The sequence below is a fragment of the Ranitomeya imitator genome, chromosome 8 (assembly GCF_032444005.1).
Source record: "Ranitomeya imitator isolate aRanImi1 chromosome 8, aRanImi1.pri, whole genome shotgun sequence".
Lineage (NCBI taxonomy): Eukaryota > Metazoa > Chordata > Amphibia > Anura > Dendrobatidae > Ranitomeya > Ranitomeya imitator.
This window is the reverse complement of record NC_091289.1, coordinates 35,324,729-35,342,004: the sequence shown is the minus strand read 5'-3', so window position 1 is coordinate 35,342,004 and position 17,276 is coordinate 35,324,729. Positions and strand designations below refer to the sequence as shown.

General features: G+C 44.5%; 1 protein-coding gene across 2 annotated transcripts in view; it reads right to left on the bottom strand.

The window, feature by feature from the left end:
- Positions 1-6,463: 6,463 nt before the first annotated feature.
- Positions 6,464-17,276, bottom strand: part of DCP1A (decapping mRNA 1A) — a 58,759-nt gene continuing 47,946 nt past the window's right edge. Inside the window, exons 7-10 of one of the 2 annotated variants that reach the window (XM_069736726.1) lie at positions 14,288-14,953; positions 12,952-13,017; positions 10,582-10,797; positions 6,464-8,781 (exon numbers count right to left, since the gene is read on the bottom strand). In XM_069736726.1, the coding sequence (XP_069592827.1) occupies positions 8,701-8,781; positions 10,582-10,797; positions 12,952-13,017; positions 14,288-14,953 (1,029 nt within the window). In that variant the 3' untranslated portion in view covers positions 6,464-8,700. The remainder of the gene's footprint in view (positions 8,782-10,581; positions 10,798-12,951; positions 13,018-14,287; positions 14,954-17,276) is intronic. The other variant, XM_069736727.1, reaches the window with a different exon arrangement.

The window sequence follows — 17,276 nt, the reverse complement described above, 5'->3', positions numbered from 1 at the left end:
CGTTTCCAGGACGCTCACCACACTGTGTGTAATGCTTTCTCAATGGACCTGCCGGTATTGCATTTCCCATTGCTCCACACTTCCTCCCCATGATGAGACAATCTTATAACTGGCTGCAGAAGTGCAATCCTTATAATAAACCAGGGTTTTAATGTTTATAGAAAGTCATTTATAAGTCAGTAGTAAACGTGCAATGTGCTCCTCCATAACGAAGAACATTCTGCAGAGTCATCCTAGATGGCACAATCCTGCTCGATTACATTACAAGCAAGTGCGACATGATCCTGCAGTTTTATGCAGCAGACGGCTTTCATTTGTGGACTGGAGACATGAGAAGCTGGAAAAAATTATACTATGGAAATGGAAATGAGGTTGTCAAAAAGCATAAAAACCCCCGGATAAATTAAAGACGGTATTTGGTCTATGCAGACAATGGGAAAAAGGCAACTTTTATACTAGAATGAATAACACCGGGCATTATGGACACTATACAATGAGATATGACCCAATATGGCAGCACGATGCCTACAAGCAGGCATGGACTGGTCATTCGGAGGACCGGTGAATCCCCCGGTGGGCCCCTGTGAAGGAGTGAGCGACCCACGCCTACATAAACAGTGCTAATACTCTTGATTTACTACTTACAGACAGAGGCAGCATCTAACTATTCATTAGCAGACCACTCAGTTTGTTATTATATAGAAACATAAGTATTTTATATATTATGGTCAGGTTATTTTTGCATGGAGCAGAACAGTTTGGCCCCAGTTGCAACGTTACTGGTGGGCAATTGGCATTCCAGTAAGAATCCACTACTAGGACAACCCCCTTCTTGATCAAAATGTTTGACACCAATAAAATTTAAAAAAAATGTATGCTCCCCTCTTGTGCCGCACTGTTGGCACTAGTGGACCCGGGACTTTCGTGCGGTTACATGACACGTTGTGCCTGGCCCCCAATCAGTGCTGGCGTCACAGTCTCCTGTCGAATTCAATAAGAAGAGGAAGCCCGGGCTGCAGCTGATCTAGGAGCAGATTGGGCGCCGGGCACAACGTGTCGTACAAACGCACAGTAGCCAGGAGACTCGCGTCTCCGCAAAAGAAATAGAAATGCTGCTGTCTGGAAAGATGTGCTGCCTGTCAGTCTCTGCGGGTGAGCGGCGGGAGCATAGTGGGCATGAGATTTCTTGAAATCTAAGCATGCAGCGTCCAAACTGAAGCAACTCCAGATTGTGTGCACATACCCTTAAACAGCACAATGTAACTCCAAGTCACACTTCTGTGAAACCAACCTGTCCAGTTATGAAGTAACACCGATTGTGAATCAATTTCTCCTGCTGTTGTGCAAATGGAACAGACATCAGCTAGAAATGATCGGCGATTAGCAAGACAACCCCTATAAAAGAGCGGTTCTGCAGGGGGTGACCACAGACCATTTCTCTGTTCTCATCCTTTTTGGCTGTTTTGGTCACTTTTATATTTTCTCATTGCTCTCACCCCTAGAGATACAATAGCAGGAGCCGGTGTCTACAACGCACAGAATTTGCTCAGGGAGTGTAAGCTGTGGCAAGAAGGGTAGCTGTGTCTGTCAGCACAGTGTCCAGAGCATGGAGCAGGTACCAGGCCAGTACACCAGGAGACTGTAAGAGGGCAACAAACCAGCAAAATGACATTCACCAGGCCACTAACATCCATGTGTCTTCTCAAACTGTCAGAAACAGACTCCATGCGGGTGGTATGAGAGCCCGACGTCCACAAGTGAGTGCTGTGCTTACAGCCCAACACCCACCAGGACAATTGGCATTTGCCAGCGAACACCCAGATTGGCAGATTAGACATTGGCGCCCTGTGCTCTTCACAGATGACAGCAGGTTCACACTGAGCACATGTGACAGAGACTGGAGACGCCGCAAAAAACATTCTGCCTGCTACATCCTTCAGCATGACCAGTTTGGCAGTGGGTCAGTAATGGTGTGGGGTGGCATTTCTTTGGAGGGCCGCACAGCCCTCCATGTGCTCACCAGACTGCCATTAGGTACCAAGATGAGATCCTCAGACCCCTTGTGAGACCATATGCTGGTGTGGTTGGCCCTGGGTTCCTCCTAATGCAGGACAATGCCAGACCTCATGTGGCCGGAGTGTATCAGCAGTTCCTGCAGGATGAAGGCATTGAAGCTATGGACTGGCCCGCCCGTTCCCTAGAGCTAAATCCAATAGAACACATCTGGGACACCATGTCTTGCACCATCCACCACAGACTGTCCAGGAGTTGGCGGATGCTTTAGTCCAGGTCTGGGAGGAAATCCCTCAGGAGACCATCTGCCGCCTCTTCAGGAGCATGCCCAGGCGTTGTAGGGAGGTCATACAGGCATGTGGAGGCCACACACACTACTGTGCATCATTTCCTTGTCTTGAGGCATTTCCACTGAAGTTGGATCAGCCGGTAATTTTATTTTCCACATTAATTTTGAGTATCATTCCAAATCCAGACCTCAATGGGATATTAGTTTTGATTTACATTGATCATTTTTATGTTTTATTGTTCTCAACGCATTCCACTATGTACTGAATAAAGATTTACAACTGGAATATTTCATTCAGTGATATCTAGGATGTGGGATTTTAGTGTTGCCTTTGTTCTTTTGAGCAGTGTATTTACTTACTACAGGCTCATTTTTTTTTTATTTCTATGTAAATTAGTGATAGAGGTAGAGTTGAGTAAAAAGATTTGCAGGACCCTGATTTAGCAGCCACGGTTGTAGTTTGTGGCCGCTGGACAAGAGCTGTGAACCTCCTATCTGCCCGGATGCCTGTCATGACATCATTGTAGGGTGGTGCATGCATGACATGACAGCTCACCTGTTCATCTGAAGAGGCACAGGACATGCTCACAGGTGTGAGGAGGCTTGCAGCCATAGACTACCTACCGCCGTGGCTTGGGTCAGGGTCCTGCGAAGGTTTTTGCTCAACTCTAGTTATGAATAATCCAGCATAATTGGAGGGAACCCAAGAAAGGGCCGGACTGGACCAAGAAAGGGCCGGACTGGACCAAGAAAGGGCCGGACTGGACCAAGAAAGGGCCGGACTGGACCAAGAAAGGGCCGGACTGGACCAAGAAAGGGCCGGACTGGACCAAGAAAGGGCCGGACTGGACCAAGAAAGGGCCGGACTGGACCAAGAAAGGGCCGGACTGGACCAAGAAAGGGCCGGACTGGACCAAGAAAGGGCCGGACTGGACCAAGAAAGGGCCGGACTGGACCAAGAAAGGGCCGGACTGGACCAAGAAAGGGCCGGACTGGACCAAGAAAGGGCCGGACTGGACCAAGAAAGGGCCGGACTGGACCAAGAAAGGGCCGGACTGGACCAAGAAAGGGCCGGACTGGACCAAGAAAGGGCCGGACTGGACCAAGAAAGGGCCGGACTGGACCAAGAAAGGGCCGGACTGGACCAAGAAAGGGCCGGACTGGACCAAGAAAGGGCCGGACTGGACCAAGAAAGGGCCGGACTGGACCAAGAAAGGGCCGGACTGGACCAAGAAAGGGCCGGACTGGACCAAGAAAGGGCCGGACTGGACCAAGAAAGGGCCGGACTGGACCAAGAAAGGGCCGGACTGGACCAAGAAAGGGCCGGACTGGACCAAGAAAGGGCCGGACTGGACCAAGAAAGGGCCGGACTGGACCAAGAAAGGGCCGGACTGGACCAAGAAAGGGCCGGACTGGACCAAGAAAGGGCCAAGAAAGGACCAAGGCTATGTGCACACGTATTCTTGCCTACTGCAGATTTTTCTGCAGCAGATTTCAGCAGATTTACCGCGGTTTTCCAACTGCCGATTTCTATTGGAGCAGTCGTAAAACCGCTGCGGAATCCGCAGAAAGAAGTGACATGCTGCGGAATGTAAACCGCTGCGTTTCCGCGTGTTTTTTTCCCACAGCATATGCACAGCGTTTTTTGTTTCCCATAGGTTTACATTGTACTGTAAACTCATGGGAAACTGCTGCGGATCCGCAGCTGTGGAAAAAACTGCGGATCCGCAGCAAAATCCGCATCGTGTGCACATACCCTAAAAGACTGCAGGGGGCACTAGGAGGAGGAGCAAACTGCAACATTTCACCATTTCTTCAGTTCTATGTTGTTTTTGCATTGCTGTGCGCCATGTTAATTTTTTTTTAACGTCAGCATTTTTAGGTAGATTCCAGATGAACTATGCCTGAGAAAGGTGTCATATGCACATACCCCAACAATACATAGGTTTTATTGGTGCAATAATGAAGTCTCCAAGAGAAATCCACACGTATTTTTGCTCTAATGCAGTTTTTCACACTTTTTTTGCAGCACTTTGATCATGTCAAGTCTGGTGCTTATTCTACATCTAAGTAAAAAGGTGAGACTTTTTTTTTTTCAGGTGACAGTTTAAAAAAAACCACGTAGGGGTGAAAAACTTTCTGTATGAAAAACAATGTTTTTCAATTAAAATCGCCATGAAGCTTTATGAAAGTATTTCAAGCCGCTTTTGATGTGTAACGTGGAACAGTAGCCACAAAAAAAACAAACAACTGAACATATCCCTAATGATCAGAGTCAGAGATACAGATATGTGCCTACAGGCATCAGACATGTAAATCCGGTTCTGCTGAAAAGGTAGAAAAATGTTATAATTGCTATGCGGGAAAGTAGGTAGATCCATAGAGTTCAAGCTATACTTCAACATGTACATACAGAAGATGGCAACACCCCATGGTGCTAAATGCCCTATTTTAGGGGAAAAATTATTTTCCAACTGTACACACGACAATCAGACAAGTTCCCAGGATCAATTTGATGGAATATAGGCTGAACTGGATGGACAAATGTCTTTTTTCGGCCTTACTAACTATGTTACTATGTTACTATGTCCCATCACAGAATGCAGCACCCAGAACCTGGAATTATATTTATCACAAAGGCATCCAGGCCCTTCGACTTTTGCAGTGAATCAATCATTACTAAATAACGCGTTAGAAAGTCCCATAGTCCTACAGCTCGTACAGTAAAGAATCCATAATCTCCCTGCTCTTACATTAAAGAATCCATAATCTCACAGTAAAGAATCCATAATCTCCCTGCTCGTACAGTAAAGAATCCATAATCTGCCTGCTCGTACAGTAAAGAATCCATAATCTGCCTGCTCGTACAGTAAAGAATCCATAATCTCCCTGCTCTTACAGTAAAGAATCCATAATCTCCCTGCTCGTACAAAAAAGAATCCATAATCTCCCTGCTCATACAGTAAAGAATCCATAATCTCACAGTAAATCCATAATCGTACAGTAAAGAATCCATAATCTGCCTGCTCGTACAGTAAAGAATCCATAATCTCCCTGCTCTTACAGTAAAGAATCCATAATCTCCCTGCTCGTACAAAAAAGAATCCATAATCTCCCTGCTCATACAGTAAAGAATCCATAATCTCACAGTAAATCCATAATCGTACAGTAAAGAATCCATAATCTGCCTGCTCGTACAGTAAAGAATCCATAATCTCCCTGCTCTTACAGTAAAGAATCCATAATCTCCCTGCTCGTACAAAAAAGAATCCATAATCTCCCTGCTCATACAGTAAAGAATCCATAATCTCACAGTAAATCCATAATCGTACAGTAAAGAATCCATAATCTGCCTGCTCGTACAGTAAAGAATCCATAATCTCCCTGCTCGTACAGTAAAGAATCCATAATCTCCCTGCTCTTACAGTAAAGAATCCATAATCTCCCTGCTCTTACAGTAAAGAATCCATAATCTCCCTGCTCATACAGTAAAGAATCCATAATCTCCCTGCTCGTACAGTAAAGAATCCATAATCTCCCTGCTCGTACAGTAAAGAATCCATAATCTCCCTGCTCGTACAGTAAAGAATCCATAATCTCCCTGCTCATACAGTAAAGAATGCATAATCTCCTTGCTCTTACAGTAAAGAATCCATAATCTCACAGTAAATCCATAATCGTACAGTAAAGAATCCATAATCTCCCTGCTCGTACAGTAAATTACTGTCTGTGGCTAGGATTAAACAATCGGATGTACAGGATGTCTACTTATTGCAGGTATAGGTGTAAAATGTCGTCTATCTGTACTGCCCTCTCATATTTGTACATTGAATTAAGATCGTCCCTAAATCTTCATTTTTAACCTCAAATTTAATAACGTCTTTTTTTTTAATGCAATTTTCACCAAATACATTTTTCCCCCTTTTTCCAGTACATTATATGGTAGAATAAATGATATTTAAAAAAAGCAACTTATCCGGAAAATAATAAGCAAGCACTCAAGGATATTCCGACAAAAAATAAAGTCATGACTCTTCGAAAGCAGAAGAGAAAAAAAAAACTGGAGGCGTCTTCAAGGGATTCAAAACCAGTGTCTATATAGGGGATTTGCAGGCCTGTATTAGGAAACGCTGCTCTAAAACAGTGGATTAAAGAGAAACCCTCATTTTTAATTTTATTTCATAAAACAATGGAACACACAAAAATAAGCAACTTTTTAATATATCTTATCAGAGAAATCTTTCACCACCTGAATAGATTTTTTTCCCAAATCATGGATACAAATCTGTATTCATCGAAGACTGATTCTCCTAATTCTAAAAAAAAAAAAAAAAAAAAAATAGCTGGTGCCACTAACTGACCGTAAACTTACAAAAATGTCTTTTTATAGCAAGAAGATATGCGGGTCGTAAGATCGGGACTTGAAGAATGGCGACCCTTCCGTTTGCAGAGATATTTAAATGGTTAAACAGCAGCAACCAGAGATAGCTCTGGTCACTGCTGTTATATACCAACCGAACATGCGCTATGGTGGGAGACAAGAAGGGGTTAAATAAAACACACTGCATTAGTTATCCTGGTGTGCGAAATTACTCTAAATCCAAACCAGGATTTTTGTATTGTATTATTATATTTATATTACAAGTACCCTCCAAGAAATCCTAAATAAAGGGAAAGGGCCGATTACAGACTGCACAGCTGGGCTGGAAAGAAAGAAATGTTAAACCGTAATGTGACTTAAATGGAAACTGTAACAATGGGAAAAAAAAGTATTCTACTATAACCTACAGAATCGAAGAAATACAACTGCTATATCCTTTAAGGAAATACATATCTGTATTATTAATACTTCCATTAAGATTATCGTACTTTTCTTATATTTGTAGCATACGCCTTTTAATCTCCGTAACACATATACAGACCTAATAAAAAAAAAAAATTAAATATTTAAGTAGCTTGTGCATTCAGAGAAGTGACCTCACTTGTAATTTTGATCACAACCCAACCGTAATATTTAGAAACATCTGATTAATAACGCTGGCAGAGATTATAAAAATCTACTGTCAGGAAAGGACTTGATCAGAGACAACAACCTTTTACATGAGATTGTCAGGAAGCGCGACCCTCGATACCTGCTTGTTTTTTTTATACACACACATACTTAAATACATTCATACACACATGTAAATATGTAATTTTTTTGCACTTAGTCTAAGTGCCGCTGTTCTCCTGAATCCGGCGTGGTTTTTCTTTTGTTCCTGCGCCTCTCCCTTCCCGAGATATGGCCTCTTCTTCCTTGGTATACAAATCAAATCTTATCATACAAATGGGAGTGATCAGCATCCCTGTGGGTGTTTTCTAGATGGCCACACCCACTTGTTTAACAAGACTAGATTTACATGCATGGAAGAAAGGGGTCATAACTCAGGAATGGAAAAGCTCAAGCAAAAGAAAAAACTCCGGATTCAGGAGAACAGCAGCATTTACACTAGGGAAAAAAAATTTAATATTTATGGCAAGTGACACGTCGTCTTTAGAGAGGAGATGCTGTATAATTCTTGACCCTGTGTTATATGAGATACACTGTCATAAAAGAACTTTTGCAATAATATTGCATTGAAAAAGCTTTAACTTTTTATTTTTAGAACCACGTCTTGAAAGGGTCTCTATTGCTTATTGAGCTATGATCTCCCACTAGCTTTACTGGTAGGCTTGATGTTCTCCAAGCCTTGTGGTGTGGTACACATTCCAGCTTGTGCAGCCTGGACTTGCTCCGGTGTCACTTTTTTTCCTTAATATGCTAATATACGAAATCCACATAACCCTCCCTTACTGTAGACAGCAGATGATGCCACGGATTTGGTGCAGTAATTGGTTACGGCACGTGTCGCTGACCGCGGCATCTGGGTCTGACAACTAGCCAATCATGAAGTGCATTAATTATGGAAAATCAGGGATAGAGTTACTAAAAATTGATATTTAATTTACAGAGACAAATGATCCCTGCAACTTTCAGCTTATTATTAAAATGGTTAAAATTAAAACACGGAAAGACAAATATGTCTGTCCTATATAAAAACCATAACAAGGATTATATATTAAGAAAGCATTACATGTGCAAGCCTTTGTAAAACGCTGCAGTGCCAACGTCCCCTCCCGTACCGCAGGCATTGTCCGGGAAAGTGTTAAGATGCTTCCTGAAGGTAACATGTAAGAAAACATGTCCTTCCGATGTGCAGAATCTTCGGTGTAAACCCGTAACGACGTCACCCACAAACCCCGTAGCCGCCACATAAGGAGTCACAGCGCGTACACACAGTGAGCGTTGCTCAGGCCGCGGGCGGCTTTGCACGGTTTTTGGTTGTTTTGATCATGGCGACAGAGAGGACTTCCTTCTTTTATAGCTTGACGTTGTCCATACTTTTGGCGATCGCTTGTACGTAGGCTTCATGGATCGTGTTGAGAAAGCTGGAATCATTCTAGAAAGGAAACAAGTGTGGAAAGGTGCGTTTAGAAATACACTAACAAAATAGGTAATAAAAAATACAAAAAAATTAAAAAAGTGTTATTACCATCTGCAAAATCCTATCCCAATATGTAGTAGGTGTAATAATAATATCAGGAAATACCTCCAATTAGAAATGTAGTATAGTTCATCTGATATACTATGTCACTTACCCCATGTGCAGGGCATTGCAGTAGCTAAGGTATCCATGGTTACAACCACTCATATAGTGAGTTAGCCATTAGTGGTTGTAACCATGGATACCTAAGCTTCTGCAGTGCCCTGCACATGGGGCAAGTGACATAGTGAATCAGAGAAACTATACTACATTTCTAATTGGAGGTATTTGCTAATCGTAGTATTACACCTACTACGTCTTGCAATTAGGATCTCAGAGATAGGAATACCACTTTAAGCAGCTCTAACTTTGGAAAAGTGTATTTTGTGTTCTTGCAAATTGACATATGCAAATTTACAAAAAAACGAAAACGTTTTTCCTTTTTAGAAAATATATGGATGGTCCATGTAGGGGAGGGTGCGAGGGTAAAATATTGGCATTGATCTGACCTTACAGTCATGTGTTAAGGCCGCCATACATATTAGATGGTTGTTGGCCGATCGTCTGGTGGGCTGAACTGTTGACACTTCGGTGTTCTCTATGAAGGAGCCATTGCCAGACACGTCTGGTGGCGTATTCTCTCCTACAATTGGACATACCAGATTGATATTTCCCCCCCCACAATAAGTTCTCTGTTGCCCCCATACACATTAGACTGTCGGCTGAACCTGCAGATATCAACGGGAATGGCCGGCAATCTAATGCGTGTTCTCCCAGACAAGAGACCAGGATAGGACCTTTACCCTCTCGCATTTCCAGCAGACGTCTTTGGACTTTCATCGGCCTAATGAGTTTGGCGTTACATTTCATTATGCCTGATCGTTTGCTTCCAGCACGTAATACATGCCACCAGGAAAACTGAAGAAGGGCAGTGCAGTGCCTTCTCGAATATTCGAAAACAAAAGAGGTAGGCGCTATTAAAGGGAGGCATCTGGTTCATTAAACTGAAAGCTCCGCAATGTCTGACCCAAGAACTAAACTGGGACTTTAGGTTGTATGACTGACCTGTCTGTGCAGCCGGCAAACTGCATATAATGAGTTCAACCCTTTTTCCTAATGTAAAGGAATTGTACCAAGTTAATAAGTTCTTAATCACTGGCGGTTCAACCACTGGGATTCATTGATCCAAAGAACGGTTCTCTGAAGAACCATGCTCGAGTATGGTGGACGTCGACCATATGCACCTCGCCTCCATTCATTCTCTTGGGGAATGCCACAGATAGCTGAAGGAGTGAAGGTATTCAATGCTTGACTTCTGCTGCATTCAGATAGGATTTCTAAAGGTCCTGGCTGTTGGACCCTCAGCAATCAATTTGCCGACCCATCCTGTCAATATGTAATAACTTATTTATAAGTGTTAAATTTAGGACAGGGTTGTTCCAAATATCGCTCGTTATTGCCTATCCCATTGGTCAGACCCAGCAACCCCCAAAACGGGACTCAAAATGCCCTGTTGAAAGATGGTAGAGGAGCACATATGTGGTCACCCCTGCAGTTCAGTGGGACATTTCAGAGCCCCCTTCTCAGGTTCGGTGAGGTCCAAGCCTCCCACTGATCACCTCCGCTGTGGATAGCGGATGACTTGTAATGTTGGAGCAGCCTTTTAGGAGTATTATGAAAACGTTTTGGAACTGGAAAGTGACCGCAGTCACTTACCTTTATGAGATGTACTAGGGCTTCCTGAAGCTGAGGGCGGCTGAGCGCTATCCCGGTACAACAGGATCTCGTCCCATCTACCGTTCGGTTATTCAAGGATGGCGTCACCGAGCAGTCATCTTGGCTACTGTGTTTGGAAGCCGGTTGCTGAAATACACTGGGTGACCATAGGGCTGAGGAGGCATCTGTGGTCGTAGGGGCTGCAAACCGGGAAGCCTTAAGTAACAAACATATTCAGTTCGTTATCGTTTCGAAGTCAAAACACAGTCGCAAATTACATACTGCAGATATTAATCCTAGTTTTTTTTTTTTCATTTTTACATATGAACGGTCAGACTCCGCTGTCACATGCACAAAGGATCTGGAGCCGAGGAGCTTTACATGTCAGATTTCATGTGGATCCCTACATTTTAACTAAATATAAGCAAGAGAATATATTGCCGGCTGTCCTAACAGCGCTGCCGGGGTGGATGAACCACCTATTCAGTATGTAGCCTGTAATAAAAAGCTGCTTCCTGCTGGTTTAAAACACAAACACCAGTGGACGTGGGATCGAAGAGGCAGAAAGAGAGTGAGAAAGAGTGTGGAAGAGGGGGAGGAAGAAAAGGCAAGGAGAGGGGGAGGAAGAAGAGGGGGGGAGGAAGAAGAGAGGGGGGAGGAAGAAGAGAGGGGGAGGAAGAAGAGGGGGGGAGGAAGAAGAGAGGGTGAGGAAGAAGAGAGGGGGAAGGAGGAAGAAGAGAGGGGGAAGGAGGAAGAAGAGAGGGGGAAGGAGGAAGAAGAGAGGGGGAAGGAGGAAGAAGAGAGGGGGAAGGAGGAAGAAGAGAGGGGGAAGGAGGAAGAAGAGAGGGGGAGGAAGAAGAGAGGGGGAGGAAGAAGAGAGGGGGAGGAAGAAGAGAGGGGGAGGAAGAAGAGAGGGGGAGGAAGAAGAGGGGGAGGAAGAAGAGAGGGGGAGGAAGAAGAGAGGGGGAGGAAGAAGAGAGGGGGAGGAAGAAGAGGGGGGGAGGAAGAAGAGGGGGGGGAAGAAGAGGGAGGGAGGAAGAAGAGGGGGGGGGAAGAAGAGGGGGGGAGGAAGAAGAGGGGGGGAGGAAGAAGAGAGGGGGAGGAAGAAGAGAGGGGGAGGAAGAAGAGAGGTGAGGCGGAAAAGGCAAGAAGAGGGGGGAGGCCGAAAAGGCAAGAAGAGGGGGAGGCAAGAAGAGGGGGAGGCGGAAAAGACATTACTGCCATGTGAAAAAAAAAAAAAAAAGGGTGGAACTAGTGTTGCATCAAGTGATGGAATGACAAGAGATTAGCTCAGAGTAATGTAGCATGTGGTTTGTGTATGTAATGTGTACTGTCTGGCGGTGTGTGTTTTACTTGTAGTTTGTCTGCACCATATTGGTCCTGTGTGTGAGTGACAGGTGTGCAGCAAGTGTCTTTATAACCAATGGGGCAAGGTGTTAGTGCCACGTGTGCAGAATCACTCCATGTTTGTGGCTTGTGCATTTCTTTGTCTACCTTTAATTTTATGGCAGACATCAGGGTGACACTGCCCAACCCTGCCATGGGTGTCAATGGCGGCATGTAGGCCTCACATAATATCTACCGCCGTATCATGTTCCTTCCCGCCTGCTGATCATTGACAATATGAGACACATACAAAGTCAATTTTCCTTTACTTCTTTCTTAAGTTAGGAAACATACTACCACTTCGGAGAAAATACAGAGTTATGTGGATAGTGTTCAGACTTGTATAAAAGAGGCAACAGTGCCAACTACTTAATCACCATGATGCCACATTTTTATGCCTTTGGGCACGATATACCGTAATATACAATGTAAAACTATGTTCATGTGTGATTGAGAAAAAAAAAAAGCTTTGCAGATTTCTACATTGCAGAAGGTGCGATTCCCAGTGAAAATCCGCGCAAACAATTAACTTGCTGCAAATGTGAAAAATCTGCAAGAAAAGTAAATTTTTGCATGGAGATTATTGCCAGCGTTAGGAGCAAAGTGAGTGAGTGTTCAGAATGTTTTGCGGTGGATTCTCCGTCCCTAAATCTGGAACATGTTAACAAGCCCTAAATGTGCTCCATTTAGGCATCGCCAGCATAATTTGGAAATATACAGTTTCTCATATCCTGCAGATCAGGGTACAGCAGAAGATATTTTGATAAAGCACGAGTTCTAAATAAAAATATCAAAAAAGCTCTTTTTATTTTTATTTTTTATTTGCGCCCTAGAGAAATACTTCGAGCTGATTACTCCCAGCAAGCCGAGCGCTCTCTCCATTTCTCTCCTATGCCAACGTACATACTCTGCCGGTGATATGAAGGCACGTTGGCGGAGCTGCCAATGCTCAAACTTTGCTATCAATATAAAGACATTACTTACTGCTACCGCCTTAGATACACCCAAGGGATGGGCAAACGTTTCAGCTTCCCTCTTTTCATGGGCATTCTACAGAAAGACAAAAGAAGCAAAAAAAAAAATTCTGTATACATAGAGAGATTAGCCAAGATTAATAGATTAAATAGAGCTGAATCATGCAAGTCGTTAAAGAAATATGAAAACACGTAATGAGGGCTATGAATTATTACAGTGTCTGATTAACTATGGATCCCCTGAAAAGCTCCATTTCTTAGGATTCGGCCTTACGGATTTGAGAGTTTGCTGATGTCCAACCCAAAAATTAAAGGGATTGTAACCAGCTCGTTCAATAGAGCTCAGAGTTTATGGATCCCTCAAAAATGCAAAAACATTCTGGCATGGAGACAAAAAAACTGAACTAAAAAAGTGGCTGGGCACGATGGAAACGTGATAGTTAGGAATGGGTGGACCGGTGGATGCTCGGGTTCTGGAACCAGACTCAAACTTTATTTCAAAGATTGGTTCAGGTACCAAAACAGTAGCCAAACTTCAACGAGAACCTGAACCCCACTGACAATAAAAGGATATCCAAACTGGAAAAAGAAAAAATAATTCTCGAATATTGTTACGGACCTCAGGTGGAAAGTCCATGTTCGGCGTTTTGAACCGGACACTATCTGGTACGAACGCCGTACTCGTAAGTTTAGGTTCACCCATCTCTAATTATGGCGACTGGTCCAGACTGCTGGTTTGAAGAAGCGAGAGCAACGCTGGGAAAAGTGGTCAGGAGGCAGTGGCGACTAAATGCAGGAACCAGAAAAAGGGAGGAAGGAAAGCAGAAAAGCAAAAATAATAGGGGGGTGAAAAAAAAGCAAAGAAGGCACCTAAGGGGCAGGAGAATGTAAGGAGGACACAGTTTGGGAAAATTCAAGAAGTATTGAAGAACCCCTTTGAGAGGTAGCGTTGCTGTAGTTTTAGTCTTGAGGTTGTGCCAACGGGCAAAGTACCAACATGTGATAAAGAACAGGCTATTATGTTGGCACAGTAAATATGTAACGAGGCACTGCACAAAATAGGAGGGGGCAGCTTACCATTCACACAAGCGCTCATGCCAGAGTCCAAGAGGGGTGTCAGTGCTGGGACCCCAACCAATACTCCTATGTAATGAACTATGGAGGCCATCCCGTGCCGGGCAGATTTGTACAAGTCCTGTTACTTTCAACGAGTAGAGTCGGCACTCGCGTGACTCTCCTATTCCAAAGATGGCAAAAATACCCTTGAGATTGTTTGGGGTCCCAGTACGTGGCCCCTCTCGGTGCAATGCTTTGTGGCACAGTTGTAGGAAAGCTTCATACCATACCTGTAGAGGACCGGCCATGCCCTTCGGTGAATTGTCTTTGAAGCTTTCTGGCGTTGCCAGCTTGTTGGTTGCACAGGAGAATTTCGGTGCCATTGTGGTCTTGTGCACGGTCTGAGCCGGCAAGGTGTTGACCTGAGGATTCAGCTTTAATTTCTGCAGGAGATCGGCACTTGGATGGGAACTGCTGGAAAAGCTGCTGCTTCGGACGGGGGCCAATGGTGGAAGCAATGGTTGAGTCTGGGGGGCGCTGGCAACGTCTAAACTCAGAAGAGGAGACATTTGTCTGGTGTGTAACAAGCTGGAGTTCGGTGGAGCGGAGGCGCTGGACACTTCAGAGGACGAACCAAGACAGGGACTTACACGACAAGGGAAGGAGTTCATTTTCTGAGAGTCCAACTGTGTCACTGGTCCTTGAGGAATTAATGCAGGCGCTAGGCAGGCGGGGTGACTGAAGTCACTGGCGCTACAGTTAAAGCTCCTGGGTTCTGCCTTCACGATCACCGGCTGTAGGGGTTCTGGCTGAAGGAAGACATTGTGTTCTCCTACATCTGGCAGGAAGGGATCCTTGATTTCTGGAGGAGGGTAGGTGGGCGTCTGCTGTTCTTTAGGAAAGGTCGTTCCAAAAAGTTCTTCCACCGTCAGGTGTTTTTGCACAGTACGGAAAGACTGAAAAAGAAAAAACAAAGGAATAAAACTGAGAGTCTTCAAACTATTCTCCACTTGAACTGATCGGAGTGCGATTTGTGATCAGATTCTCTCGGATGAGGAGAAAATGGGGGGAAAAAAAAAATGTCTCCATCTTCTCTATTCTGTCAGTCTGTGAAAATAAGATCGCAGTCGCATGTCATCGGCGTGCAGCCCTATAGTTTCCACGGACTCATTGACTTGCATGGCCGAGTGTCCATTTTTACCATCAGCGTGTCAGTGTACGGTGCGTGTGTCCGTTTTTACCATCAGCGTGTCATCAGTGTACGGTGCGTGTGTCCGTTTTTACCATGAGTGTACGGTCCTTGTGTCTGTTTTTACCATCAGTGTGTCATCAGTGTACGGTCCGTGTGCCCGTTTTTACCATCAGCATGGCATCAGTGTACGGTCCGTGTGTCCGTTTTTATCATTAACGTGTCAGAGTACGGTCCGTGTGTCTGTTTTTACCATCAGTGTACGGTCCTTGTGTCTGTTTTTACCATCAGCGTGTCATCAGTGTACGGTCCGTGTGTCCGCTTTTACCATGAGTGTACGGTCCTTGTGTCTGTTTTTACCATCAGTGTGTCATCAGTGTACGGTCCGTGTGCCCGTTTTTACCATCAGCATGGCATCAGTGTACGGTCCGTGTGTCCGTTTTTATCATTAACGTGTCAGAGTACGGTCCGTGTGTCTGTTTTTACCATCAGTGTACGGTCCTTGTGTCTGTTTTTACCATCAGCGTGTCATCAGTGTACGGTCCGTGTGTCCGTTTTTACCATCAGTGTACGGTCCTTGTGTCTGTTTTTACCATCAGCGTGTCATCAGTGTACGGTCCGTGTGTCTGTTTTTACCATCAGTGTACGGTCCTTGTGTCTGTTTTTACCATCAGCGTGTCAGTGTACGGTCCGTGTGCCCGTTTTTACCATCAGTGTCTCATCAGTGTACGGTCCGTGTGCCCGTTTTTACCATCAGCGTGTCATCAGTGTACGGTCCGTGTGTCCATTTTTACCATCAGTGTACGGTCCTTGTGTCTGCTTTTACCATCAGCGTGTCATCAGTGTACGGTCCGTGTGCCCGTTTTTACCATCAGCGTGTCATCAGTGTACGGTCCGTGTGCCCGTTTTTACCATCAGTGTACGGTCCTTGTGTCTGTTTTCACCATCAGCGTGTCAGTGTACGGTCCGTGTGTCCGTTTTTACCATCAGCATGGCATCAGTGTACGGTCCGTGTGTCCGTTTTTATCATTAACGTGTCAGAGTACGGTCCGTGTGTCTGTTTTTACCATCAGTGTACAGTCCGTGTGTCTGTTTTTACCATCAGCGTGTCAGTGTACGGTCCGTGTGTCCGTTTTAATCATTTACGTGTCAGAGTACGGTCCGTGTGTCTGTTTTTACCATCAATGTACGGTCCGTGTGTCCGTTTTTACCATCAGTGCACGGTCAGTGTGTCCGTTTTTACCATCAGTGCACGGTCCTTGTGTCCGTTTTTACCATCAGTGCACGGTCCTTGTGTCCGTTTTTACCATCAGTGCACGGTCCGTGTGTCCGTTTTTACCATCAGTGCACGGTCCTTGTGTCCGTTTTTACCATCAGTGTATGATGCCATCCATGTACAGGACGTGTTTTTCACGGACTCATACTTGTACAGGTATTATTCATCTGTCATAACGGAGAAAAACAGACAAGTCTCAGTCTTTTGTACAGACACACGGCCCGTGAAAAAAAAAACCACAGACACATCCGTGACCGTTTGCCACTGAATGTATCTGGTAATACATCGCTGAGCCACCAACACGAGCGGAGCGACCCGACCAAGCACAGAAAGCAGACAGGGTGGAGAGGGTGCACTGGAGAATAGAAGGTTATAGGGCTTCATTCATTCATGTTGGTCGATTTCCATGTGACAAAGCGGAGGAAATTGATGCCAAATACAATGACTATCAATGAGACGTACGTACCGGTAATTATTGTGTCACTCACAATGACATATGTGGTCAGCAGCTGTGAACATGGCTCTACTAAGTGACACACTTATCAGAGCAGTCACATCAGGCACATTATATGATATACAGTGAGGAAAATAAGTATTTGATAATCTGCCGATTTTTCAAGTTTTCTCTCCTATAAAGAATGGAGAGGTCTGTAATATCGTAAGTACACTTCACCTGTGAGAGACAAAAATCTAAGAATAAAAAAACAGAAAATCACCTTGTATGATTTTTACATAATTAAATTGCATTTTATTGCATGAAATAAGTATTTGATCACCGAACAATCAGCAAGAATTCTGCCTCTCGCAGAGCTCT